We start from the raw sequence: 24,127 nt of genomic DNA, 5'->3' as shown, positions 1-24,127 counted from the left end.
CCTGCTATTGGTCAAACGCTCCGGTTGCGAAGTCAGCATAATCGCAGCCAGTACGGTGCCAACGACAATCAGCGCCAGAGAAAGAAGGGTCCAAGAGCGGACGTAGAATGATGGCTGGGATTGCGAGAAAGTAATGGTATCTTTGAAGCATCGACCTGCAAGGCAAGCGGCCGTCTTTGCCAGCCCGAACGCCCCTTTTAGGCCAACCAGGGGCACATCCAGAGAACTCCAGTAAACACGATTGTAGACAAAACGCCATCCATGCTGTTGCCAAGGTAGTTTAAGCGACTCTCTTGTCGCCGTCCTCGTCGGTGGGCGGCGTTTCCTTGCTCAGATAGTCTGCATTTTCGGCATCTTCATACTCCTCGATCAAGCCTTGCACGACTTCCTTGGCTTCGTCAAACTCGCCGAGACCATCCTTGAAGGGGATTTCCCGCTTGTAGCTTTCGAGGAAAGCATTGCGCTTCCTGAGTGTAGAGTATTGGGCCACAATGCGCTTGAACAGCGTTGCAATACCGGTGTGATTTGCCAGCATAAGGCCGGAAACGCGGTGGGACGATTGTACGTAGGGCGACTTCTTGGTGAGAGCGACCTGGATCGAGGCCGGGCCCCAGGGAATGAAGGTAGCGAGCCGCCGTTCGCGGATACGCATGAGTGATTTGTGTACCTAAGGACATCAGTACGTCGTACGTTGTTCTGCTGCCATAGAGGGTTGCCTACGTCTGAGGGGTCAGCCTCTCCCTGAATGATGTTCAGAATGGACATGTAGCAGCTCTTCTTGGTTGGGTTGGTAGAAACCATGCGGTTCTTCGGCTGCAGCAGTCGCCTCATGACGTCCAGCACGGTTGTCTTACGGACTGTCTTGGCCTGTTCTACGTTCTCGCCGGAGAAGGGAGTGTATGAAGTCATTAAGAAATGGCAGCGTGGTGTGGGAATGAGCGAGGCAACAATGCCAACGAGATCGTTGTGCATGTAGCCTGGGTAGCGCAGGGTGGTGGTGCTGGCGGACATGACGGTCGAGACAAGCTGGTTGGTCTGCTCGAAGGATGGGTTCAGCACGTGCAGGCGGTCTGCGGCGATCTTGGACAGGGCGCCGTTATCCAGGACGACGACTGAATCGGCGTTCTGGGTCAAGCGGCGCATGCTGAGCAGGCTGTTGTAGGGCTGGACGACGATGTCACCGTCCTGGGTGTTGGGGAAGACACTGTAGGTCTGGATGAGCTTCTTGGGGAAGCGGTCGTTGAGCCGCTCGAGCATGTAGGAGCCCAGGCCCGAGCCGGTGCCGCCAGCGATCGAGTGCAGCATCATGAAGCCCTCGAGCGAGTCGGAGCCGTCTGCTTCGCGGTCGATCATGTCGAGGATCTCCTCATGGACCTGCTCGCCCATGCTGTATCCCATGCCCCAGTTGTTGCCGGCGCCGGTGCCTGACTTGTGGATGTAGAAGTTCTCCGGGTTGTAGATGTTCTTGTAGGCGCCCGACTGGATCGAGTTGAGCACCCTAGGCTCGAGGTCGAGGAGGATGGCGCGTGGAATGTAGCGAGTGTCGTCGGACTGGTAGAAGAAGACGTCTTTGCGGTCGCCGCCCTCGGTCGCAAAGTCCTCGAGGTTGCCGTCCTGGTTGATGCCGTGCTCTTGGCACAGCTGCTGCCAGAACTGCTGGCCGACGCTGTTGCCGCATTGGCCCGCCTGCAGCGTTATGATTTCCCTGGGCTCTGTCAGCGGCCATGTAGGCGCGTCCTGTGCGCGCGCCTCTCGGCGTACCTGGGCATGATGGTGGTGCGTTTGCGAGTGGGCGTGAGGGGTGGATGTGGACGCGTGCGGGCCTCTGCTCCTCCGGCGCGTCGCCTAAACCCACCTACCGGTACAAGAGTACAAGGCAGCTGTTGCAAGGATCAATACAACCAACCGCGCCCACGCCAACGTCGACGTCACTGCAACATGCCGGAGACAGACGACGCCAACAAGCAGCCGAGACGCGCACAGGGCGATGTTGACGTCGACGTCGCCGTCGCCGTCATTGCAATCGAGACTCGCAAATCGTGACATTGTTTTCGTCTACAGCTGCAGCGCTTGCATTGCTGGTCGACGCTACTACGCTATGCGGCCTGCTTCACCTTGGCCAGCCGCTTGTCCTGCCCAAAGCCAAACATGAGCTGGAAGGCGAACGAGTACAGGAGCGCGAAGAAATTCACCCTCCATACGTCCAGCCAGTCTCGCACGCGCAGGCCGTGCTTGGCCCCCTCATGCCACCCTCGGCGCACCTCCAGAAACAGCTCGGGGTTGTCTGTGATGACGCCGTCCAGCCCTTGTTGCATGTCCCACCGCATGCGCCGCTCGTCGTTCACCGTCCACGCATGCACGGGCCGCCCTTCACGCTGCGCTTTGCGGATGAATGCCTTGCCCCACGGCGGCATCAGCACCGCCTGGTTCATGCTGAACGACACGTTTGGCACGCTGAACAAGTGCGATGCAACCAGCACGGAGAAGCCAATGTGTGACACGGGGAAGCCGGGCAGGTAGTGAGAGCATAGCGGCAGATACTTTGCTGCCCAGCAGCCCAGCACTATCCGGCTCTGCCACGCTCTCGATGGCGAAGGAGAAACACCCCGGATCGTCTCGCTGATCAGACGCATCACATCCTCGGCGTTGTTGTCGAGCTACCTCGTGTCAGCACAATCTCGCAGGTACACGTCGTCGAAACCTACCTTGATGTCCAACATGACCCAGATCTCCTCCAGGCCAGGTTGCGCCAGATACTCGAGCAAATCAGCGAGTCTCGGCATCGACTCGTGCGGCTCCTTCAGTGTCCTCAGCTTGCTCACAAACTCGTACTCGCAGTCGATCAGCTTCTCTTTCCGCCCAAAGCAGCGCTTCAGGTCTTTGTCGTGTGACAAGACAACAACGCCGTCTCTCGTCAGGTGCACATCCGTCTCGACCGCATCAGCCCCGACCTCCACGGCTCCTCTAAAGGCTCCCATCGTGTTCTCCGGGAACTTCGCCTTGAACCCTCGATGCGCGATCGCCTGTGGTAGCCGTCTCCCAGATTCATTCTTCCGTGCGTATGCGAAGCTCGCTGTCCATCGTCAGCCTCGGTCTCTCGGCCCAGTCCCCATACGAGTCTCAAGTACCTGCGGGGAACGCTGCTCTTGGCCCCAACAATGGCTGCTCGACGATCTTGTCGAGCTGCTTCGTCAACCCCTCAAACACAGGCGGCACTCCAACGACCATGTTTTCGAGTATCGGTGTTTGCGCATCACTGACTTGTCTGTCAACCATGATCGTGACGACAACCGTTCACGCCTTATATCGATGTGGTATGGCGCGCCGGAGATAGCGGCGTGAGCGGCGGTACTTCCACCTCGAACGGACAGAGAGCGACGCGGGCGTGTATTCGACACGGTCGACGAGGAGAGTAGCGGAAGTGTATGGGAGAGCTGTTTGAGCGTAGGATCATTTCACGAGCACGGAAATTAACCAAATCCCATTCCCATACTGGTGTGGAATAAAGCGGGCTTGTCATAGATGATCCATCCTGCCTTTCGGACCAAACCCGAAATGCAAAGGCCTGAAATCTCTACACAAGCGCCCAGTGCTTTTGCGCCGCAAGACGCCGCAAAGGGCGGATCCGCGCACATGGCCCTCGAGTCCCACGCAACGGAGTCCTCGTGCTACCCTCGTTCTTGGACTCCGAGTTGCGCGTTTTGGTCGGTGAGCCGCCATGTCATTGGACGCAGGGGGGCTAAGGCTAAGCTTGTTCCAAGAGTGCTTCGGAAGTGTCAGGTCCCGGGCCAGCCACTACACACGTCGTCGCATCGCAAGGCGCGACCTCGTTTCCCCACGCGCTGACGCTCTGCGTGTCAGGTGCAGACCTGCATAGCTCAGCATAGCATGGCGTGGCGTAGCAGCGACATAATCGGTGAGCAGAGCGCAACGAGGCGCTAGGAGTGCGCAGCCGCTGGCAGGCTTCGCCAAAGAGGAGATTTGAAGACACGTTCAAGGCGGCGGGCGGCCAGGGCTGAGGATCCGACAGCCTGGGATGATCGACAACGTTAAATGCGCGAGGCGTGTTGCGGCACGCTGCCTCAGCGTCCGAGCTTTCAGCATGCAGCTGGGCGTCATTCGGATACTCCCACATCCGCGAATAGTACGGTGTGGCCATCGTGAGTCGTGGGATGTGAGTGCGGTGAGCATGTGGGGTACCGATCAGTCTTCACTTGCGTTCTGGATCCCTCTTCTCTGTGAGGAGGGCGTCTCCACCATACTCTGCTGCCATCGTACAGTTCAGCGTCGGTTCGTACACGGCAATAGTGGTAGCTGCACTTCTATAGTCTTGTGAACAAATCTGGTCTTGTATCAGTCTAAGGATCCCAGCACCTTTTGCAAGTAGCGTCGAACTGCTGCCATTTGCACGTTGTTCTGCTCGGGAAGCCCGATTCCCAGATCTTGGGACTGAAGTAGGCGAGCTGTCATGACGGAAGCTGACCATGGTGTGAAACTTCGCGGGTGGTATTAGCAGAATTGGGCATAGATTGGGTAGCTGTGATTAGATGTAAGTCGCCGCGAATGGCAAAGCGGCGCATCTCGGTGCTCTTGAACGGTTCATTTGCTGTCTTGCTATTCGTCATTCCCAAAGACCAGAGCGCTCATGCATGTCGAGGTCAAGGTCAGTGGCCCAAGACAAACTTGGCTACCAGCTCCTCAAGTAGATTGTGTCTCTTTCTAGACATGGCGTTACGTTGCGACCTCAAATTTCGGTGTGTATTTCGCCGCCGCCTTCTGGAAGTCGCTCTTCTTCTCCGCCCAATCCTTCACCGCTCTGTGCTCTGCGTTTGTTGACTGCAACTGCTGTTTCAGCTGTGCTGTCTCTTCCGTCTTTCCAAGCAGGGTGTTCAGTACAATCAGATTCGCAATGGTATCTGCCGATTTGGGGTCAATCTCGATCGCCTGCTGCAAGGCAGCTTCAGCTTCTGGTAAACGTCCGAGGTGCAGCTCCGAGACGGCTTGTGCGACGAGTGAGTGCGGCGACTGTGACTGCGAGGTTTGGGCAAGCTCTTCGAAAACGTAGAATGCGGACTGATATTTCTCGCCGCCCTGTACATTGTCAAGCTGGGGTGTGAAGAAATGTGGAGGATGTGAGACGTACCTCTCGCATGCCGACCCATGATTCGGCAATGTTGACGAGCAGACTATCCTGTGCCCATTTCCGTGCACGCTGGGCTTCTTTGGCGGCGAGGTCTGCGCGGTTTTGTTGCAGGTGAATTTGTACAATCAACGCAACACTACGACACGTTAGCCATATGCGTGCTCTCAATCGAAACAACAGCCACATACGCATCCAGACTGCCTTGGTGCTTGCTCAGTAACGTAAGAGCCTCCTCTGTCTCGCCAGCCCGCTCCAAGATGATACCTCCGATGATTTGCACGGTCAAGTTCTCCTGACCATGCTGCTCGGCCAGCTTCTTTGTAGCGCTAGTGACGTCCTTGCCCTGCTCAAGGTCTGCCAGCAGCTTCACGGCAACAAGGTCTGGCGTCTTTTCGCTGGCGAGCTCCGACGAGACGGCTTGCGCTTGCCCAAGGGCAATTTGTGAACGTGCCTTCAGGACGCGTACGGGCAGCGCATTGCTTGAGGAGAACGAGGAAGTGTCGAAGTCGAGGACCTGTTGGTGTGCGCCGGCATGGAACGCTGTGTGGATGTTGATGAGCTCTGGAAGGTAGTTAGTGGCATGTTGCGTGTGTATTGCAGCGTCTCAAACGTGCCGCCCTCTGGAGAATACGGATCCATTGTGAGTGTGTTTGACGATCAATAAACAGGCGAGTCTACAATGGGTATAAAGGTGCTGTTCGTGGGGTTGGCGCCGAGGTGGTGGTGTTGAAGCCACGAATGTGTTTGTCGTGTTTGCTTTGGACCCTGAAAGCGCTTGATTGGCTGGTGCGCTGCTCGGTCTCAGCCGTCAACACTCTCTCTATTCACTCGATACTCACACAGCACGTTAATAGTAAAAGTCCAAAGGTTCTATAGTCTAGTTCGAGGCAGATGAATGACGGAAGGCTTGCCTCCACGGCCAGAGGATGCAGCGCCATAGCTGATCTCACGCCTTGCGGATAACAAACCTCATGAATTTGGTGTCCCGAGGAATGAAGTCCGCCATACCGCCTCTCTTGCGGAACACATCGACACTCTCATCAAATTCGGACTCGACCTTCCATTTTGTCCCGGTCTCGTTGCCAACTTGCTCCCACAGCTTCGCCCAGGACTCAGGGCTGTGCCAGTATCTGCTCTTCGTTTGTTCAACTTGAGCAGTAAAGTCGCCAGCTTCGGAACGCCCGACCTGACGTCCAATGATCAGACCGTCAGACGCAGGATTCAGCAGACCCACAATCTTCTTGGCAGCAGCTACCTGTCCGTCCCAGTCGAACAAGTGGAAGAATGAGGCTGCGTGCACAATGTCGAGCTTGCCGGCGAGCTGCTGTAGGCCAGACTCTTCATCGAACACATCAGCCTCGATGAAGGTGGCCTTCAAAGATGATTTGTCGAGGAACAGATCGTAGCCAATATCCCAGAACTGCCCTTTCAGATCTGAGGCATATGTGTTTTCGGAGGGAGCTCCATCGTACACGAGCTTGCGTATGTCCTGACCCACGCAGCAGCCAATGTCCAAATACTGCTCACCACCCTTGATGCGCTGAAGTACCTCGTCGTAGGCTGCTGACTTCTGGATACTCAGGTTGAGGAAACCCCAATGGCCAAGACAAGGATATGGGAACTGATGGTCTCATCAGCTTTGACTCGATTTCCTCTGAGAGAGTGTACTCACAACCTTGAAGGCCTTGTTCCTGATCTGCGTAATGTGGGAGACCACTTCTGACGAAGGGACCTTGCTGTACGTCTCAAAGAGCTCCGTGTCTTTGGCTCGAGGTCCACCAAATCCTTGACATACCAGGGCAGGACTCCGGGCTCTTCGATATATCTCTTATCCTTCAAGTACTGTTCAACCGCGTTGGTTTTCTCTTGAGTGGAGGCTTCTGCCATGTTGCTTAGACTTTGGTGAGTGGTTGCCAGAGATGAGCTAGGCCTGGATGTAAAGGTTTGTTGATAGGTACATCGCCTCTTTATAAGTCCTCGGGAAGCGTGCACCTCAATCCAGTGTCGTCAGCTACCGGATAACAAGGCTCCAACCCAGACTGTCGGCCCAAGGCACGTCTTAACCCCGCTTCCGTCCGCGCGTTGGCGGATTTTCAGAATGCGCCATTGGTTCTGCCGTCACTGTGTTGTCAGGCCGAGACTGTAGACAGTATCTACAGTCTGCCCCTTCACCACCACAACGTTGCAAGTAAAGGCCAAGATATGTGAGGGTCATGCCCAAAACGGCAGCCACTTGGAGTCGGCAGCACCTTCCCGCTTCGAGACCAGTGCGGGGCTCAGCGCGGAATTCTATGGAGCGCGGGGCATGACGCGCCTGGATAGCCTGAAAATTGTTGCCCAGGTGAAAGTTTGCAAGAGGCCCAATTGACACCGCAATCCTGAAGGTCCCCATATATATCCGCCGTTGGCCTGTCTCTCTCTTGCTCAACACTCGCAAAACATTTGCTCTAGCCAGACCTCCCGCCCGTTTCTTCTCAAATACTACACTCAAGATGCCTGCTATCGAGCACCCCACTATCAAGGGTACGTCAATCTTCTGCGCCTTCAACACCTTCTGCCATGCCATCTGGCTCAATCTCACGCACACGTACACTGATCTCAATCATAGATGGCTGGTTCCGTGAGATCTCCGGTATGTGGCCTGGTCAGGCTATGACCCTCAAGGTCGAGGAGGTCGTCCACCACGAGAAGAGCAAGTACCAGGATGTCCTCATCTTCAAGTCCACCGACTACGGCATGGTCCTTGTCCTCGACAACGTCATCCAGTGCACCGAGCGCGACGAGTTCTCGTATGTCTACACTGTGCATTGGCCTCGTCATCAAATTGACTGACCTGATTGTAGCTACCAGGAGATGATTACTCACCTTGCCATGAACTCCCACCCCAACCCCAAGAACGTTCTCGTTATCGGCGGTGGTGATGGTGGTGTTCTCCGCGAGGTCGTCAAGCACGAGTGCGTCGAGAAGGCTGTCCTCTGCGACATTGACGAGGCTGTCATTCGTCTCTCCAAGCAGTACCTCCCCGGCATGTCTGTCGGCTTCGATCACCCCAAGACCGAGACTATCGTCGGCGACGGCTTCAAGTTCCTCGAGGACAAGAAGAACCAGTTCGATGTTATCATCACCGACTCCAGCGACCCAGAGGGTCCTGCCGAGGCTCTCTTCCAGACGCCATACTTTGAGCTGCTGAGTGGCGCTCTGCGCGAGGGTGGTGTCATTACGACTCAAGGTTGTAAGCCCCCTTCTTAGCCCTGAATTGCGTTTGACTTGCAGGGACTATACATGCGCTCATTAAGCGCCTATCAGAACAATCGCTGACTACTTTATAGCCGAGAACCAGTGGTTGCACCTCCACATCATCACCGACCTCAAGAAGTCCTGCAAGTCAGTCTTCCCCACCGTCGAGTACGCCTACACCACCATCCCTACCTACCCCTCCGGCCAGATCGGCTTCATGGTCTGCTCCAAGGACGCCGAGCGCAACGTCAAGAAGCCCCTCCGCAGCTGGTCGCCTGAGGAGGAGGACAAGCTTTGCAGGTACTACAGCAAGGAGATCCACGAGGCTGCTTTTATTTTGCCTACCTTTGCTCGCAAGGCCCTTGCCCAGGTCTAAAGCGACTAAGGCTGAGCTTTCGCGCACACTACGATATATTAGATACCACGACATGTTGACGACCATCAAAAGTACGATGTGCAATACAGTTCTTACCATCCACACACACAACGATTCGCTCCGAACGATATGAAGGCGCTTTAAAAAGACATGCTGAACACCTCACACTGCCAACGATTCAAGCTGCTCTTGGTCACGTCCACAAGCGGTAACAGCACGAATCATGATAGACCTGATGATCGCGATGCACACCTGCAGTCGGTCACTGAGACATGAACGTGGAGAGCGCGAACTCGACCTGAAGGCTTGCATCATACCAGCTTCTCCACGTGCTATGCAGTTTTCCAGTCTGTCAACGCGGGAGGACCTCTCGGCATGTGCTCTGGACGGCTAGGACGGCGCCAGGACATGCGGGATCGCTGCTTCAAGACCCGTCGCTGACCTCTCAGACTTGCATGTCTACTCATTTCACGAGGCAGATATGACATCCCACCGAACTTGCAGATGAATGCTATGTGAAAGAAAGGCGGAGTTCTATCAACTCCAAGACGAGCCGCGCCGTACCTCCCGCGTCCCCGTCCCCGTCCCCGTCCCCGTCCCCGTCCCCATTTCGTGATACATGTTTCTGAGTTGTATGATTCACGCATGCATCGGCCCAAGCGGCAGCGAGTTAATGCATCTTCATACTGGTCGACGGGTCTATCACTAGCGAGGCTCAATCTGTCTCGTCTCCAGTTGCTCTGTGTCAAATCAAAGGTTGTCGAGACGTGCTACAAGCTCCACAAGCTAGTCCTTCCTCGGCTCGTTTCGGCCTCACGTCTGTGAGATGTGCTGATTCGTTGTCACCAAGCGCGGGCAGAGCGGCTTTACTGCCCCGGCATCTGGTACAGATCGAGGTTCGGTCTCAATACGCCGTGTGGTGGATAGACCGAACAGTATCAAATTGATGGGTCTGTTCATGGACCACTTCTTCACCCGCTAAAAGGGAGAGGTTGTGGTTGGTTGAGGACGGGCGAGACTAACCACAAACGCTGAGCGGGATTCCAACGGAACAACGCAATGACCTGGAAAGGAGCGAAGCCTAAGGAGACAGGCTGGCAGCACGTGTGTTTTGCTTGGGCATGGCGGTTTGAGGAAAGCTTCATTCTATGTTTGGATGCAAAGCCGACGCTGACTTGTGCTTCAAACACTGCGGGTGTCACACCCTTTGGGCGGGCTAGCCGCCACGGACTTGCGGTGCCTGCGTTTGAGGCCGGCGTGTAGAGCAGTGCTGCATGTGGCTCGAGAGCGCACCGAGCGATTGGTGACAGCGACGTTGTGCAGATGTCAAAGTGAATATAGACCAGATGCAGCAGTTGTGTTCAGTACCCGTCGCGAGATTTACGTCCTCTCCTTTCCCTTTCTGCGCCTGCCGCCTGTGGATGCACAGCCGCACAGCCGCACAGCTGCATCCTCTGTTATCTTCTTTGCTTTGTTTTAGTGATTGAGCCGGTCTCTTCCATTTCCCATTTCCATTTCCATTTCCATTTCCATTTCCATTTCCATTTCCTTCCAGATTCATCGGTGGTTACGCAGTTTCCCTAGCCATCACATCGCCAAGTCGTCAGCCCTACGGCCACTGCTTGCACGTCCGGGCTCCGAGAGCTTACGAGTCGCTCCCATGCAGTAGCCACCATCCCACGGACCCCCTTTTCGTATTACTTCTCGTCGCCAGCCTGGAACTTGTTATAGCAACCACAGCGGTTTGAACGTCTGGTTACGTTGCTGGTTAATTATATAGTGACCCTGGGTACCGGCGCTTTTCACGGCAGTACACCCCTTCCAAGCACACAGCCCGGCGAATACTGTCGTCATTGCGCAATCGCATCCCGCGCTGTTCAGTAATTCAATTGGCGATGATGCCGAGCGCGACCAACAGGAATGGGGAGCCGTTCTCGCCGGCCAAGGTTCACCCGCTCCTGTCTCCACATCGGCCGCGGGACAAGTCCTCCGCCGTTAACGCCGCGGATGCATCATCAATATATCTCACGCATCCTGCTCCTTCTCCACAGCCTCTGCAGACGAGCGTGCACTGGCCTCGAGGCTCCGAAGATAATGCCTCGTCGGTAGCAACGACAGAACTAGTCGGTGCGCCCGCAGCCTCCGACTCGATACCATCCTTTGCGACACCGGACGAGTCTCTTCGGAACCAACATTCGGCTGTTGTCAGCAACTCGTCGTCGATCGAGAACCTCACAGTCCTGCCCCAGCTGCCGTCTTTCGGTGAGCACCGCATCCGGAAACATCGCAAAAACGCAGCTTCCTTTGACTCGGCCACACCCCGCCAGACCATCCTCAAGGCCTTGCAATCACGACCGCCAACGTCGCAGTCGATCGACTCCGTAGTCATGGACGAAAGCCAAGGCGCTACAGAGGGCAAGACCCAGCGATCAAAGAGCATCACCCACAAGGCGCTTGCCGATGCGCTCTCAGAGCTCAACTTGGCTTCAGGGGACCTCGCCGTGAGCAAGATGGCCGCGCTTGCGTCGCCATGCTTCTTCCACAAGAAATTCGACAAGGCCGTCAACCTCGAGAAAGTGCTGGAGGAAATTGCAGACGACGATTCCATATCGCACTCGAGGCTCATGCAGACGGCCTTCAGCGTGCGCGAGGTATCTAAGCAACTTCAGCGTCGACCGATCAAGATGACGGTGCGCAATGTCATGATTGTTACCAAAGCCCGCGACAACGCCTTGGTACATCTCACACGAGAGTTGGCAGAGTGGCTGCTTACCACTCCGCGATACGGGTCAGATGCAGGCATAAACGTTTACGTAGACCACAAGCTCCAAAGATCGAAGCGCTTCGACGCCGCTTCCCTGGTAGCCAAAGACAAGCGTTTCGAGAGCTCTCTTCGCTACTGGGCTCCGGATCTTTGCTGGGAAACGCCGGAGAAGTTTGACCTTGTCCTTACGCTCGGTGGCGACGGCACAGTTCTGTTCACATCGTGGCTGTTCCAGCGCATCGTCCCGCCGATCCTCTCCTTTTCCCTCGGCAGTCTCGGGTTCTTGACAAACTTCCAGTTTGAGCAGTACAAGGAGGCCCTCAGCAAAATCATGGGCGACGCTGGCATGCGCGTAAACCTGCGTATGCGCTTCACCTGCACGGTCTACCGGTACCAGAAGAACGCTGCGCCTGGCTCACCTCAGCACATCGAGGCTGAGCAGTTTGAGGTCCTCAACGAGCTCGTCATTGACCGCGGTCCATCACCCTACGTATCCAACCTTGAGCTCTATGGCGACAACAACCTCCTTACCGTCGTACAAGCAGATGGCTGCATCTTCTCCACCCCCACCGGTTCAACAGCCTACTCGCTCTCCGCTGGAGGCTCGCTCGTCCACCCTGACATCCCAGCCATTCTCCTGACCCCGATCTGCCCGCACACACTCTCTTTCCGCCCCATGCTGCTCAATGACAGCATGCTCCTCCGCATCGCCGTACCCCTCAAATCTCGCGCAACCGCCTACTGCGCCTTCGACGGCAAGGGCCGCGTCGAGCTTCGCCAGGGCGATCACGTCACAATCGCTGCCTCGCAGTACCCTTTCCCTACCGTCCTATCGCAACCTACCGAGTGGTTCGACAGCATCAGCCGCACGCTGCGCTGGAACAATCGCGGTGCTACACAGAAGGCTTGGGACGGCGACGAAGACGAAGAAGATGGCGAAGAGGCGGAAGCCGCCTTCGATATTGACATTGATGATGACGTTGATCGCGATAGTGGCTATTCAGCAGAAGGCTCGACTGCTGATGGCCGTGGCAGTCCGATGAGGAAGGGCATTGTACTGCCGTTTTTGTGAGCAGACATGGCGTGCGCATACTTGGGTCATTGGGCGGCGCAGAAGGGCGTTTTGGCATCTTTGAGCGCTTCTCTCGCTTTCTACTTCTACTTCTACACCAACCACATTTGGGGCATCGACGAGTGTCTCGCTGCTTGGGCGGGTCCCAGTGGTATTTGAACCGGTGATGAGGCTTGCGGGGTTCATTTGTCTATGATCGTGTCTGGTCCTTGAAGGCTGTCGATCTGTCTTGGAAATGGTATTTTCGTAATCCAGTCGAGAGGAATAGAGTGTAGCTGTTGGTTAACGGCCACGTGGAGCGACATCTACCACATCTCAGAGCTACCCATGGACAGCTGATCTAGAATTTTCTTTTTGTGAGAGTCGTTGGCTCTTGCTTTCCCTGAGCGCATCCACTGGCAGAGTTTTCAAACTGACGACGGCTTGTTGCTGGTGCTGTTCTTGTAGTTGTCCCCTGCTCGTGAGGCGGTGTATAAACGTGTTTCTGCACGCACTGACGCACTGCCGACATCCGAGTCGGGCCTTTGTGTCAAGCATCGATCGTAGGTGACGCGATGCTGGTGCGATTGAGCGGTGCTGCGGTGGGGAACACGCATGCGCATCGTCGATGATACCTGTCGTTAAGCAAAATGCCGTGTGTATGCGCTGGCTATACACGATGTATGCTTGCTCAATGAGGTGTTCAGGGAGGTACTTGACAAAGTCTTTTGATGCAGCAGTCAATGCAAAAACCGACCTTTCTCCTAGATACCTCCCTGGTCCTTCATGAGATTCTGTGGGGTTCGACGTGACAGTGGTAGCGAGCGTGTCCCTATCCAGCACTACAGTGCTGGCCTTTCAGAGCTCAGCCCTCACCTATATTTGGTCTTGTGAGAACTGCTCACATAGCAGCCAAAAAGTGGATGGCTTGCGTTATCGAGATCTGGTCGAGATTCCACAACTTCGACTCTGAAGTTGGTGTACTTGGCTAGACTTTCAGGCGACCAAAACAGTGTCAGTCTCGAGCGTGGTTTTTGCAACCTGTGTTTCTCTTGAGACAAATGCGCTCATTGAGCGCGGCTTTCCTGATCGGATTAGACTTGCATGTCGATCATCCAGGGTTCATGTTCCTTTCATCCTCGGGAGATTGTTGTTGGTTGCAAGAGGAAGGTCAGATGTCGATCTTCCTACCTCCATGCTGTGCTTCGCGAGACTCGAAGCCGAAATCAAGCACTGTTTGGAGTCGACATGGGCGCTCTAATCAGAAAACAGCACATACTAAGGCTGCTCCTGTGCCCTGTCCTCTTCGCGTATCCGCGGAGACATGAAGATGTACGGAGGAATGGAAGTTTGCGACGGTTAACCTGCCCTCCGCAATGGGGCATGCGGAGAGATCGCTGAACTAGTGATGGAGGAGGCAGATTGACGATGAAGGTCGCATTTCGAGTGGGGATCTTGCGATAGTGCACCCGGAGGAAAGAAGTCATGTGTCGAAGCTTGGTCAAACAATAGTCCAGCTTCGTAGCATTGCTTGTTGCAGCAGATGTTCCTGCAAGCAGTCGCACGCGCAGAGGTGGTTTGGAGTGCTTTCAGGACTCCAGCCCAGGCGTTTCCGCGGAAGTCTAGATCCGGCTGTGTTGGCTTTGTGTCTATGCAAGACAACGGTGAGCCCAGCGGCCTCGAGAACGGATGGGCTACTGCCCGCGGAGCGTGCAGTGAGGCTCAACTCCAAGTCCACGTCTGGCCACGCCGAGGGCAAGCTCGATGCCAACCCACCCTAGAGATTTGCCAAGCTGTGCATGCAGTGATCAGAGGCTCTATGCTGTCATTCACCACGTGGGCAGTTTGCGGCTGGCGTGTGCAGGAATTGTACATGCGAATGACAGGGGAGTGTTTTGTGCCTGTACATAGTGGGTGTCGCGCTCGGATGAGCTGCCGTTCCAACGCGGCAGTCGAGATGACCGGTTGGTGGCTGGGTGGGTTCGTACGAGGTTAATGGTTGGACTCGAGCGCCACTAACCTGTCGCCCTGTGTAACCCGAGTAGTGCCCGTTCATGGGTGGCCGCAGAGTGAAGCTACAAAGGTACCAGCCAACTGCTAAGCTGCATAAGGTCAAGTTGTGTGGACAGCGAGGAAGATCAGGCACGCTTGCATTTCAGATCTCCACCGAACACGTTTGGCAATTACCAGGAGCATGGCGGGAAGAACAGTGGAGGGTCACCGGAAGATGTGTGAAGATGGGATGGGAAGATGGGAATGGATATCGACCGCGTCTCGGTGCAGCCATGCTACGCTTCGGCTACACGACGAGCAACATCCAACGACGAACAAAACCCAACAGCTTGGCGGGCAGGTGCAATTGTCAGAACACGCTCACCAAAATCCCATGGCTCTCAGGACGTGCCCTGCTAATTAGAAGCGCGCTAGAACAATCAAGGTTTGGCAATGCTGGGCATGGGGATTTTCACGCTGCGATCCACTGCTCATGCAAGCATCAACCACACACAAGCAGCGTGCAGCACTAGGTTGCAGATTTATAAGAGAAACCCTGGGGCTCAAGTCGAAAACCGAGAATTTTCCAATCCAGAAACACAACAGAGATCTCCCTAGCGGTCCTTCCTCGGTAGTTCCCCGCCTTCCGATTCGCACCGGTTGCAGCAAGTCCTATGACGACGTAGAAAGCTAATTTCTTCGTCGCGGTTCCTCTCCGCTTCATGGCGAGCTTCCTCTCTACACATACAGGCCTTATTTCGCCGATTGATCGCGACCTGTTGCTGCTGTAGGGCTGTTTCAGTGCACCTCATCAATTGTGGATACCTCGGGCGAAGGATTTCCGATATGACTACTCCCAGGCGGAAGGCATGTGTCGAATGTCGCCAACAAAAGGTGCAGCCCCTCCCCGCCACGTGCCATCGACACGACACGGAAGGCCATGGCTGACTGTTCAGATCCGATGTGATGTTGAACAACACAAAGTGCCACACGACCCATGTGGCCGCTGCAAGAAGATGGGCCTTGATTGTAGAATTCTGCCTACATCGACCAGAAATCTTCGACAAACCAAGGCGGAGATGCGCAGAGAGTTGGAAGAGCTCCGATGGAATATGAGACACAATGGAGCGCCAGGCTCTACAACAGACTCCAACTACCCTCACTCAACAGCGTCACCTAACGTCGACATGGGCAACCTCAGCCCCCACGATCAATCAGGCACCTATTCAGACCCTTCTGGCGGAACCGACGGATCCCATTCGTTGTCTCCAGGTTTCGAATCAAGACCACCGACGAGGAGAGGGTCGGGGTCCAGCGGCACCATCCCGCGTATGCTGGATGGCTACGTTCTTGACCCCAAGCGGATCGATGACTGCTTCATGCTGTATTGCTTCCCATCAGTCCCAGATGTCTCTGTTCTAATCTCGCTTCCAGGTTCTTTACCCAGTACCACCCTCTCTTTCCCATCCTTGATGCTTCAATGGGTCCGAATGATTATTACAAATCGTCGCCATTCCTGTTCTGGACGATCATCGTTATTGGGTCGAGAAGATATAGTGATGATCCCAATGTTCTGGACAAATCGAGTAAGCTGATCACGCCTCTGGCTTTCTCGACAATGGCGTCGCGATCATCACCAATGCCCACGATCCAAGGTTTTCTCCTTCTCTGTACTTGGCGGTTACCAACGAATTCAATGTACAAAGATGTGACACACCTCATGTGTGGATCCGCAGTCCATCTAGCTACTCAAATCGGACTCCACATCTCAGGCGTAGGACAAGACTTCGCCAGAATGCCCGTTAAGAAAGATGAGGAGCACAAAGTCTTCCGGACAAGGCTGTGGTTGTGTTGTGTCATCGTGTCCATACGGTATGATCAAAATAGCTGCAAAGAAAAGCAAACAATTAACAGCCTACAGGACAAATTGCGTTGAAGGTATACCTCCACTCGCTGAATCGTTCTTCGATTCTGACGAACGAGATCGGGAGGACATGATTCCCTATCTGCCGGTCGATCTCCAGTTCCTCCACAAAGTCTACATCATCCTTCTCCGCGCAATGGTTGCTATGGGCAAGACCAATCTGCAATCCATGAAGTGCGACGTCCGTGTGCTACGATCCCTCATTAGCATCTTCGACTCGCAGCTTCTCAGCCTGTCGGCTTCAGCTCCCAGCGATCTCGGTAAGTTCAACCTTCGATGTACGCGTATGACAACTGATTGTTGTAGATTCGCTCCAACTTAGCTGTGCCCGCATTCATGTGATGGCTTTCCATTTCTTTGCTCATCCCATGAGCCCTGATGCAGATGGTCTCTCCCGGTTCTACTCCCTTTGCGTCTCGACAATCAATGCCGCAGCTGCCATGGCCCAACAAGTCCATTTTGCATCAGTCTCTCAATCATTCGTTGACAGGACTATATGTCTTGCCGGTTTCTCCATCCTTAGGCTCGTGCGAAGCCCACTCGCTCAGCACCTAGACCTTGCTTCTGGCGAGCAAGCGTTTTTCCAGGCAGCCCAGTTCCTTAAGAACGTCTCCTTACAGCCAGGAGATATTGGCGTGCGCACAGCCATGATCATGCACGACCTTTGGAACAGCAGCAAGGTCTTCCGTAGAAAAGACGGACGCATCGAATCGCTGGGTTTGAGATTACGAACCAGACTTAGTATGAGTGTGAGCTACGACATGTTCTGGTATTGGAGGGAAGAGTTTGGCAACATGCAGAACCCGTATAACGGAGATGAGAACGTACTAGCGTCGAACGAAGCAACTCAGCCTAACACACCTCGTAAGCAAACTTTCTTGGCTCTTTCCCGTCCCATGTTAACACGACACCAAGCGTACATCCAGAACCAGGACCAAAAATTCCCAGCCGCAACAGCGGCATCGACAATGCCTACGGCGCAACAACCTCTAACGAAGTTCGACCCAAGCCTTATTAATCCCCAACTGCAGGTGGACCCTTCTGCAGGAATGAGCTTCGATACCTGGGACGGATCCGACTACAATGTGCCGCCAATGCTGGAACAGTTTCCAGACTACGATTGGGCAGCCGGATTTCAGTTTTCAAACAGCGAATTTCCAAATGCTCCTCTAGGCCCCGTAGGTGGACCAATACCACAAAATGTCGGAAACATGGGATACACCTTCGGTTGAAGACATCCAATCGACGTGTTGCCGCAATGCTGAAGACCTGATAAGATTTAGCTTTGCGAAGACCGTTGAGAGAAAATAAAGCTCCTTCTCCTGTTCGACTCGAAGGCTCGAACATCAGGAACATCAGAAATATCAAAGACTTCATCATCAGCGCGCCCGGATCCAATGGGAAAGAGCTGATAGAATCATCGGCACTGGCTGTTGCGTTCCAAATCCGAGGTCGAGGCCTTTTGCAAACAACGGACGATCTACAGGACATTGGTAACGAGAAAGCTTTGAGGCAATGCCGCAGAACGTATGCGACGAACGAGCGACTTGTCCGTTTGCAGACCCTTGGAAACGCGTAAAGCCCGGGAACGATACTGCTGTCGTCGCGGTGAATGGAGAATCATCTCAGGGCGCGGAGATTCTCGATGTAAGAGTCGCGGTGTGAGGGACAAGCGGCTGTCATCGACTAACCATCCATCCTTGTATGGAATCGAAATCCGGTGGACAAGTGTATAGAGAGCTAGGTCAGTGTTAGCTGAAATGAATGAGCTTTCCGCCAGCTATGCTACCCGAGAGCATTAGAAGAAAGAGATGTTGAGCACAGTTCCGGGGCTAGCGGTGGCGTCTAGGAGCGAAGCTGTGATGCGAACTAACCAAGAGCAAAGGCTTGCTAGGTTTATAGACACCGAGTGCCTAGGATTGAGGCCGAGTCCGCCGAAATCAGGGGGTTAGGCGTACATGACCGCTGGTCCAGGGCAGGGTACGAGCTTCTCGGTCAGATGTATGCTTGATGGGTCGCACGATGGTGAGTACAGCAAATTTCATCCTTGCACTTAGTAACCTCTTGTCAGCAGTGAGTACCGGAACCACGCGCGGAAGCTAAGCCCACTATGCGGTAACAAGATGCGTTTACCACACGCAGTGCCCCGAGATTCAGCAGCATTGCGCCCAAAAACACCACCGGAGCGTAGTCAACCATCTACTCGTGTTATGCACGGCTCGATCAAGCTCCGGTTGACAGTACAGGACCACGAGATCAGCATGTTTCGTTGTTCGGGCATGATTTAATGTCCTTCTGGTACGCACTTTTCCCTGAACCTGCCAATCCTTCACTCACTTGTGCCGCGAGCTAGACTTGCTCCCACGCGATATGCCGAGACCCCCACACACGGCCTGCCCCTCGCATGCATTACTCCGGACATGCCCGCCTGGCCATCGGTCAAGAAGTGCGTAACCGTCTTGTACCTGGTCGCGTTGCTTTCTTTTGAGCCACTGACAGCCCACGGCGACGTGTCCATCGGCGAAAACACCGGCGAACATCGGCCTTGTGCACTACGTCAGAAGCACCTGCGGGGTGCACCTCACGGGCAACTACGCACCAGAGTCGGTTCTAGATGGCGACTGCCAACTTTGTTTCGCGACGACTTGTCAAAGACCGCCAATCGAGGGCGGAAAGTACGAGAAAAGCTCCCTACGGCTAATGACTTGGCGCCGACGGCAATCTTTATCCCTGGTGAACATCAGCAGTGGCATGGTTTCAGTCTAAAGACAGAGTTCGGCACAATGGTTACCTAGCTGCAGGTTTCACGAACCTAGGTACCTTTTCAGTTTGCTTGGTTTCCCTCTGCTTTAAAACATCATTGCGTTTTTCCATTGTGCTGAACCAACGGCACCCCCCCCAACAGCTCACCAAGCGAAGGTTGACAGCGTCTGACGGCCCATATCCGACCATGGGTTCGATGGAAACGAGCAGCGGCACAAGCAACATGACTGCGGTCCAGAAGTTGAGGGCGATGTTGGCGGACCCGGAGAAATTCATCGCGTGCCCGGGCGTGTATGATGGCTTCAGTGCGCGGATCGCGCTGCAGGAAGGCGTCGACTGTCTGTACATGGTATGTCACCATTACGAACCGAGCGCTACGTGATGGGGGGGGGGGGGGTTCAAGGTTGTAGAGCTAAGCATTGCATAACAGACTGGCGCCGGGACCACGATGAGTAGATTGGGTATGGCAGACATGGGTATCGCGACCATGAACGACATGCACGCCAACGCCGAGATGATTGCCAACCTGGACCCTAGCGTACCTCTGATCGCAGATGCAGACACTGGCTACGGAGGACCCATCATGGCGGGCCGAACGGTGGCAAAGTACATACGCGCTGGCGTAGCGGGCCTGCACCTCGAAGATCAGGTCGTCAACAAGCGCTGCGGTCACCTGAACGGCAAGCAGTTGGTGGATGTGTCCGAGTATGCGTCCAGAATCAAGGCGGCAGCTTTGGCTCGCGAGAAGCACGGCGACATTGTCATCATTGCGCGGACCGACGCGCTGCAGGGACACGGCTACGACGAAGCCATGCGGCGGCTTAAGGCGGCAGTCGCGGAAGGCGCAGATGCATGTTTCCTGGAGGGTGTTAGGTCTCGCGAGGAGGCTACACGAGCATGCAAAGAGCTGGCGCCGACGCCGTGCCTGTTCAACAACGTCCCCGGCGGTGTCTCTCCCGACTTTGGCGTCAAGGAGTGCAGAGAGCTGGGCTACAAGCTGGCCATTTTCCCCTGCCTCGCGTTTGAGATGGTGTACCCTGCTGTGCGGAGGGCAGTGCAGCAGCTGAAGACGCTCGGCAACGTGGGGCCTGCAGAGGAAGGCGGCAGGCGATATGGGCCCAAGGAGCTGTTCCAGGTGTGCGGTCTGGACGAGCTGGTGGAGTTTGACCAGGCAGCGGGAGGCACCGCGTACGCGAGGGGCGCGTGAGCGGGAGAGGCGAATGGCGAGTCAAGCGTGTTGCTTTGGTTGAGGTGCTTTAGCGGGCGTTGATCTTGTTCGGATACCATATGGCGCTTGGAGGATCCTTTTACCTTTGCAATCTATCCACATGTTCGATTGATCTGCAACGCTCCATGACATGGCATGCGTGGTGCTGCAACGAGACGAGATGCTGCGATGCACATGATTGACGCATCGCGGTGGGGTTCAGCCCTGCGTGGGGTCAAGCGCTGCGTGGGGCCAAGGCGCTACCGCACCGCGAACCGCGGCAGGGCGGCGTGTGCGCTCTTCGACTTTTTGGAGAGGCCCCCCCACGCGCGCCACGTCCCCTCCGCCTCGCCGCCGTCTCACGCACGATGCCGCCGCCAAAGTCGAAGAAGCTCACCGCGCAGCCTGTGCGGACGCGACAGTTTGCCGGGAAGCCCGGCGCCGCGCCCACCGAAGAGCCGTCGAGCTCGGACGAGTCCGACTCGGGCGAGGAGCAGCAGCAGCAGCAGCAGCAGCAGCAGCAGCAGCAGTCCAGGCCGAAGCCGTTTGCCAAGCCAAAGCCCGCGCCCATTGCCTCGTCGTTCCCCAGGTCCGCGCTCAAGTCGACACTCGCAGCGCGGCAGAAGTCCGAGGCCGAGCGCAAGGCCATCGAGGACGAGTTTGAGACGGAAAGCGAGGCCGGGGACGACAAGGGCGAAGACGGCGAAGACGGCGAAGACGGCGCCGAGGGCAGCGGAGACGAGCGCTCCAGCGAGGACGAGTCGTCAGAGGAGGACGAGGACGAGTCGAGCGAAGACGAAGCGCCCCGCAAGCAGCTCCGTCCCGTCTTCATCAGCAAGAAGGCGCGCGCCCAGACGGCAGGCCCGGCCAAGACAGCCGACCAGCTCGCGGCCGAAGAAGAGCAGCGGCGGCAGGAGCAGACGCGCGCCCTCGTGCAGGCGCAGGTCGAAGCCCGCGCCGCCGAGCGCCTCGCCGCCCGCAAGGACTGGGACGACGACGTCGAGGACGCCGACATCAACGCCATCGACGACACCGACGCCCTGGACCCGCCCGCCGAGTTCCTCGCGTGGAAGCTGCGCGAGCTGCGCCGCATCAAGCGCGAGCGCCTCGCCATCGAGGAGGCCGAGGCCGAGCGCGCCGAGATCGAGCGCCGCCGCAACCTGAGCGCCGCCGAGCGCGAGGCAGAGGACCGCGCACACATGGAGAAGCAGGCCGAGGCGCGCGAGGGCAGGGGGCAGGCGCAGTTCATGCAGAAGTACTTCCACAAGGGCGCCTTCTTCACCGACGAGCTCAAGGAGCTCGGCCTCGACAAGCGCAATCTCATGAACGCGCGCTTCGAAGACCAGACGAACCGCGAGGTCCTGCCCGAGTACATGCAGATCCGCGACATGACCAAGCTGGGCAAGAAGGGCGGCACCCGCTACAAGGACATGCGCTCCGAGGACACCGGCCGCTGGGGCGACTACGCCGACGACCGACCACGGCGCACCAGAGAGGACTACGCGCTCGACGAGCGCTTCAGGTCCGATGGCCACAGAGGGCGAGACCGCGACCAGGAGGGCCCCAGCGGCGCAAACGCAAACCCCCTGGGCGACCGGAAACGATTCGCAGACGACGGCGAGAGAGACAGCAAGAGGCCGCGCATCGACGAGCGAGCGTGAACCGCCAAAGACATGTACCAAGAGAGCATTCCTTGCACGGCGCACGGGCTGGGATGGGATGGGATGGGATGGGATGGGATGGGATGGGATGTTTGGGAGCATTTGCGGCGTGGGCGTCATTCCATCACAATATCACACATTCACGTTTCTACTTCCATCCCTGCCGTGGCCTCCCTCTCGCATCTCGCGCACAAACACGCGCCCTCGAACCACGGCCACAAGCGCTGCACCCTCTCTTCCCTCTCCAGCTCCTCCACATCGCGATAGCTATCGAACATCTCCTCCCCTTGCGCAACATCCCGGAGCGCAAAGAATCGAATCGTGCTCGTGCCCTCTTCCTTCTTGTACTCGACGTTGGGCGCGCAGCTGTGATTGAACAGCGGCAAGAGCGGCGATATCGCGTCCACGAACCCGAGCTTGGGATCGAGGCTTCCTGCTTTGTTGTTCGCGACGCGCGTCCACAGCGTGTGCAGGGCCATGGTGGAGAAGCGGTCGAGGGAAGTGAAGACGTCGACGCCCAGCTGCTGCAGGATTCGGACCGGCGTTGCGACGGACTCGCCGAGCGTGAAGACGTCGAGGTGGTTGCGATTGGCGAGCGGTTGGAGACGTGCGATCAGCGGATGGTCAAGTGGGTGTTTGTCCGTGCCTGCCTGGATGCAGAGGGCCAGGAAACGCAGCATCAGGAGCGGTCGCATCGGTGACGCGTTTTCCTCGAGCTGCGAGGCCGGGGCGAGGAGCCAAGCAAAGTCCTGGCCGCAGAGCACGCCGTGGTACGTCTTGGTTGCAACATCGTGGCACTCACGGGAGCAGTAGAGTGCCGTGCAGCACGATGCGCGCATGGGTGAGGAGAGGGGCGAGTCGTAGCACTTCTCGCAGTGTGGAGTGGTCGGGCGTCTGCTGCATGCTGCTGTCGTCGTGCGGTCGATGAGAACACACTCGCCTTTACGAATGGGCCGGACCGCAAACACGCCTAGCATGTCTTCTTCCGTCGGCGCGAGCGTACTCTTGCCCACTCGACACGCCCGTGGCTGCACATTGTTCCTCAACTCCTCGTCCACACACGCAACGACTCCAGCGCTCCTGGCGAGGTGTCGCTCCTCCATCCACGGGTAGTGCACACTGACGACGCTTCCATCCCTCACTCTATCTCTCTGCTGCTGCTGCGTCCCTCCATACGGCGCTGCAGCCTGCTTCTTCTGCGCCAGCAGTTGCTTGAGCGCATTGGCTTTTGTGAACGCAAGCCGAGAGACGCGCGGGTACTGTTCAGCTCGCGTCAACGATAGCCAGAACTCGAAGCACTCCCAGTGGCAATGGCAGTCGTAGAGTCCTTGGCCTAGGATCGTGTACGCCTTCAGACGGCACTCCTCGTTTGCATCACGACTCTCATTTCCCAACGCATTCCCATTGCTCTTGCTGAATTCTCCATCATCGTCTGCCGCTGCGTCTATGCGGTCGAACAGCAATCTGGCTTTATATGCATCGCCGACCGCTAGCTCTGGGTAGTTCAGCCGTAGATGATACGCTGCACGCTCAGTCCAGAGCGCAGGGTTATACGGCTGTGAGTGGAGGCGTGTGGTGCATGAGCGCACGGCTGCGATCAGCTCATCCACCGTGTCCGATGCCGGCGCGGGCGTCTGCACGTCGTGCGTGCGGTAGAGCGATGGCTTCCAGGGATGACTCATCCTGATAGGCTGGTGTTTTATGTCTTAGTACAAATAGACTGGTGCCTCAGCAGCCCTGAATTGTGAGGAGCTTCGCGATACGTGACGTCATTTTGATATATCGCCTGGATGTTGGTGGTTTGAAGTCTTCAGGTGTTTCTTCTGCGCGTAGCAATTGTTTTCACGGAGACCGGGTGAGTCTTAAATTGTCGATTCAGCTCTAGTGTTCGGCTTCTTGCGGTCGTATCGTGGTTTCGATCACACGTTGGTTGCCGGAAGTCGTCCGAATTACCGGTAAGCCTCAAGCAAGAGAAGCTTTCCTACCATCACGAAGAGATGTCGACGACT

At 56.2% G+C, this 24,127-nt stretch overlaps 10 protein-coding genes across 10 annotated transcripts, besides 8 other annotated features; 5 read left to right on the top strand and 5 right to left on the bottom strand.

Annotated features, from left to right (window-relative positions):
* Positions 1 to 280: 280 nt before the first annotated feature.
* On the bottom strand, positions 281 to 1,769 carry EKO05_0007875 (gamma-tubulin; the record flags this gene model as incomplete). Its single annotated transcript, XM_038940932.1, has 3 exons — positions 281 to 667; positions 721 to 1,705; positions 1,762 to 1,769. The coding sequence occupies 3 exons, from the start codon at positions 1,767 to 1,769 to the stop codon at positions 281 to 283; spliced, it is 1,380 nt and encodes a 459-aa protein (XP_038796988.1).
* Positions 1,770 to 1,985: 216 nt separating this feature from the next.
* Positions 1,986 to 2,016: a tandem repeat.
* Positions 2,017 to 2,096: 80 nt separating this feature from the next.
* EKO05_0007874 (Glycerophosphodiester phosphodiesterase) lies at positions 2,097 to 3,276 on the bottom strand (the record flags this gene model as incomplete). Its single annotated transcript, XM_038941031.1, has 3 exons — positions 2,097 to 2,657; positions 2,706 to 3,073; positions 3,129 to 3,276. The coding sequence occupies 3 exons, from the start codon at positions 3,274 to 3,276 to the stop codon at positions 2,097 to 2,099; spliced, it is 1,077 nt and encodes a 358-aa protein (XP_038796989.1).
* A 595-nt stretch (positions 3,277 to 3,871) lies between these two features.
* Positions 3,872 to 3,904: a tandem repeat.
* An 827-nt stretch (positions 3,905 to 4,731) lies between these two features.
* On the bottom strand, positions 4,732 to 5,782 carry EKO05_0007873 (uncharacterized protein; the record flags this gene model as incomplete). Its single annotated transcript, XM_059637149.1, has 4 exons — positions 4,732 to 5,091; positions 5,144 to 5,279; positions 5,332 to 5,704; positions 5,758 to 5,782. 4 exons carry the CDS (start codon positions 5,780 to 5,782, stop codon positions 4,732 to 4,734), a joined length of 894 nt encoding a protein of 297 aa, XP_059493132.1.
* A 307-nt stretch (positions 5,783 to 6,089) lies between these two features.
* On the bottom strand, positions 6,090 to 7,030 carry EKO05_0007872 (uncharacterized protein; the record flags this gene model as incomplete). Its single annotated transcript, XM_059637148.1, has 3 exons — positions 6,090 to 6,764; positions 6,816 to 6,896; positions 6,923 to 7,030. 3 exons carry the CDS (start codon positions 7,028 to 7,030, stop codon positions 6,090 to 6,092), a joined length of 864 nt encoding a protein of 287 aa, XP_059493131.1.
* Positions 7,031 to 7,635: 605 nt separating this feature from the next.
* EKO05_0007871 (Spermidine synthase) lies at positions 7,636 to 8,756 on the top strand (the record flags this gene model as incomplete). Its single annotated transcript, XM_038940933.1, has 4 exons — positions 7,636 to 7,666; positions 7,752 to 7,932; positions 7,987 to 8,375; positions 8,473 to 8,756. The coding sequence occupies 4 exons, from the start codon at positions 7,636 to 7,638 to the stop codon at positions 8,754 to 8,756; spliced, it is 885 nt and encodes a 294-aa protein (XP_038796991.1).
* Positions 8,757 to 9,321: 565 nt separating this feature from the next.
* Positions 9,322 to 9,363: a tandem repeat.
* Positions 9,364 to 10,252: 889 nt separating this feature from the next.
* Positions 10,253 to 10,305: a tandem repeat.
* Positions 10,306 to 10,651: 346 nt separating this feature from the next.
* EKO05_0007870 (NAD(+) kinase) lies at positions 10,652 to 12,592 on the top strand (the record flags this gene model as incomplete). The annotated part of the gene is made up of 1 exon (XM_038946337.1): positions 10,652 to 12,592. One exon carries the CDS (start codon positions 10,652 to 10,654, stop codon positions 12,590 to 12,592), a length of 1,941 nt encoding a protein of 646 aa, XP_038796992.1.
* Positions 12,431 to 12,462: a tandem repeat.
* A 3,766-nt stretch (positions 12,593 to 16,358) lies between the features above and the next one.
* Positions 16,359 to 17,719, top strand: EKO05_0007869 (uncharacterized protein; the record flags this gene model as incomplete). Its single annotated transcript, XM_059637147.1, has 4 exons — positions 16,359 to 16,435; positions 16,485 to 16,747; positions 16,794 to 17,351; positions 17,403 to 17,719. 4 exons carry the CDS (start codon positions 16,359 to 16,361, stop codon positions 17,717 to 17,719), a joined length of 1,215 nt encoding a protein of 404 aa, XP_059493130.1.
* A 1,718-nt stretch (positions 17,720 to 19,437) lies between these two features.
* On the top strand, positions 19,438 to 20,457 carry EKO05_0007868 (uncharacterized protein; the record flags this gene model as incomplete). Its single annotated transcript, XM_038941063.1, has 2 exons — positions 19,438 to 19,599; positions 19,681 to 20,457. 2 exons carry the CDS (start codon positions 19,438 to 19,440, stop codon positions 20,455 to 20,457), a joined length of 939 nt encoding a protein of 312 aa, XP_038796994.1.
* A 368-nt stretch (positions 20,458 to 20,825) lies between these two features.
* Positions 20,826 to 22,118, top strand: EKO05_0007867 (uncharacterized protein; the record flags this gene model as incomplete). The annotated part of the gene is made up of 1 exon (XM_038946338.1): positions 20,826 to 22,118. One exon carries the CDS (start codon positions 20,826 to 20,828, stop codon positions 22,116 to 22,118), a length of 1,293 nt encoding a protein of 430 aa, XP_038796995.1.
* Positions 20,950 to 20,987: a tandem repeat.
* Positions 21,447 to 21,495: a tandem repeat.
* Positions 22,119 to 22,167: 49 nt separating the features above from the next.
* Positions 22,168 to 22,209: a tandem repeat.
* A 49-nt stretch (positions 22,210 to 22,258) lies between these two features.
* On the bottom strand, positions 22,259 to 23,800 carry EKO05_0007866 (uncharacterized protein; the record flags this gene model as incomplete). The annotated part of the gene is made up of 1 exon (XM_038946339.1): positions 22,259 to 23,800. One exon carries the CDS (start codon positions 23,798 to 23,800, stop codon positions 22,259 to 22,261), a length of 1,542 nt encoding a protein of 513 aa, XP_038796996.1.
* Positions 23,801 to 24,127: the final 327 nt, after the last annotated feature.

This window comes from Ascochyta rabiei, chromosome 13, assembly GCF_004011695.2.
Source record: "Ascochyta rabiei chromosome 13, complete sequence".
NCBI lineage: Eukaryota > Fungi > Ascomycota > Dothideomycetes > Pleosporales > Didymellaceae > Ascochyta > Ascochyta rabiei.
This window is presented reverse-complemented; position numbering and strand designations above follow the sequence as displayed.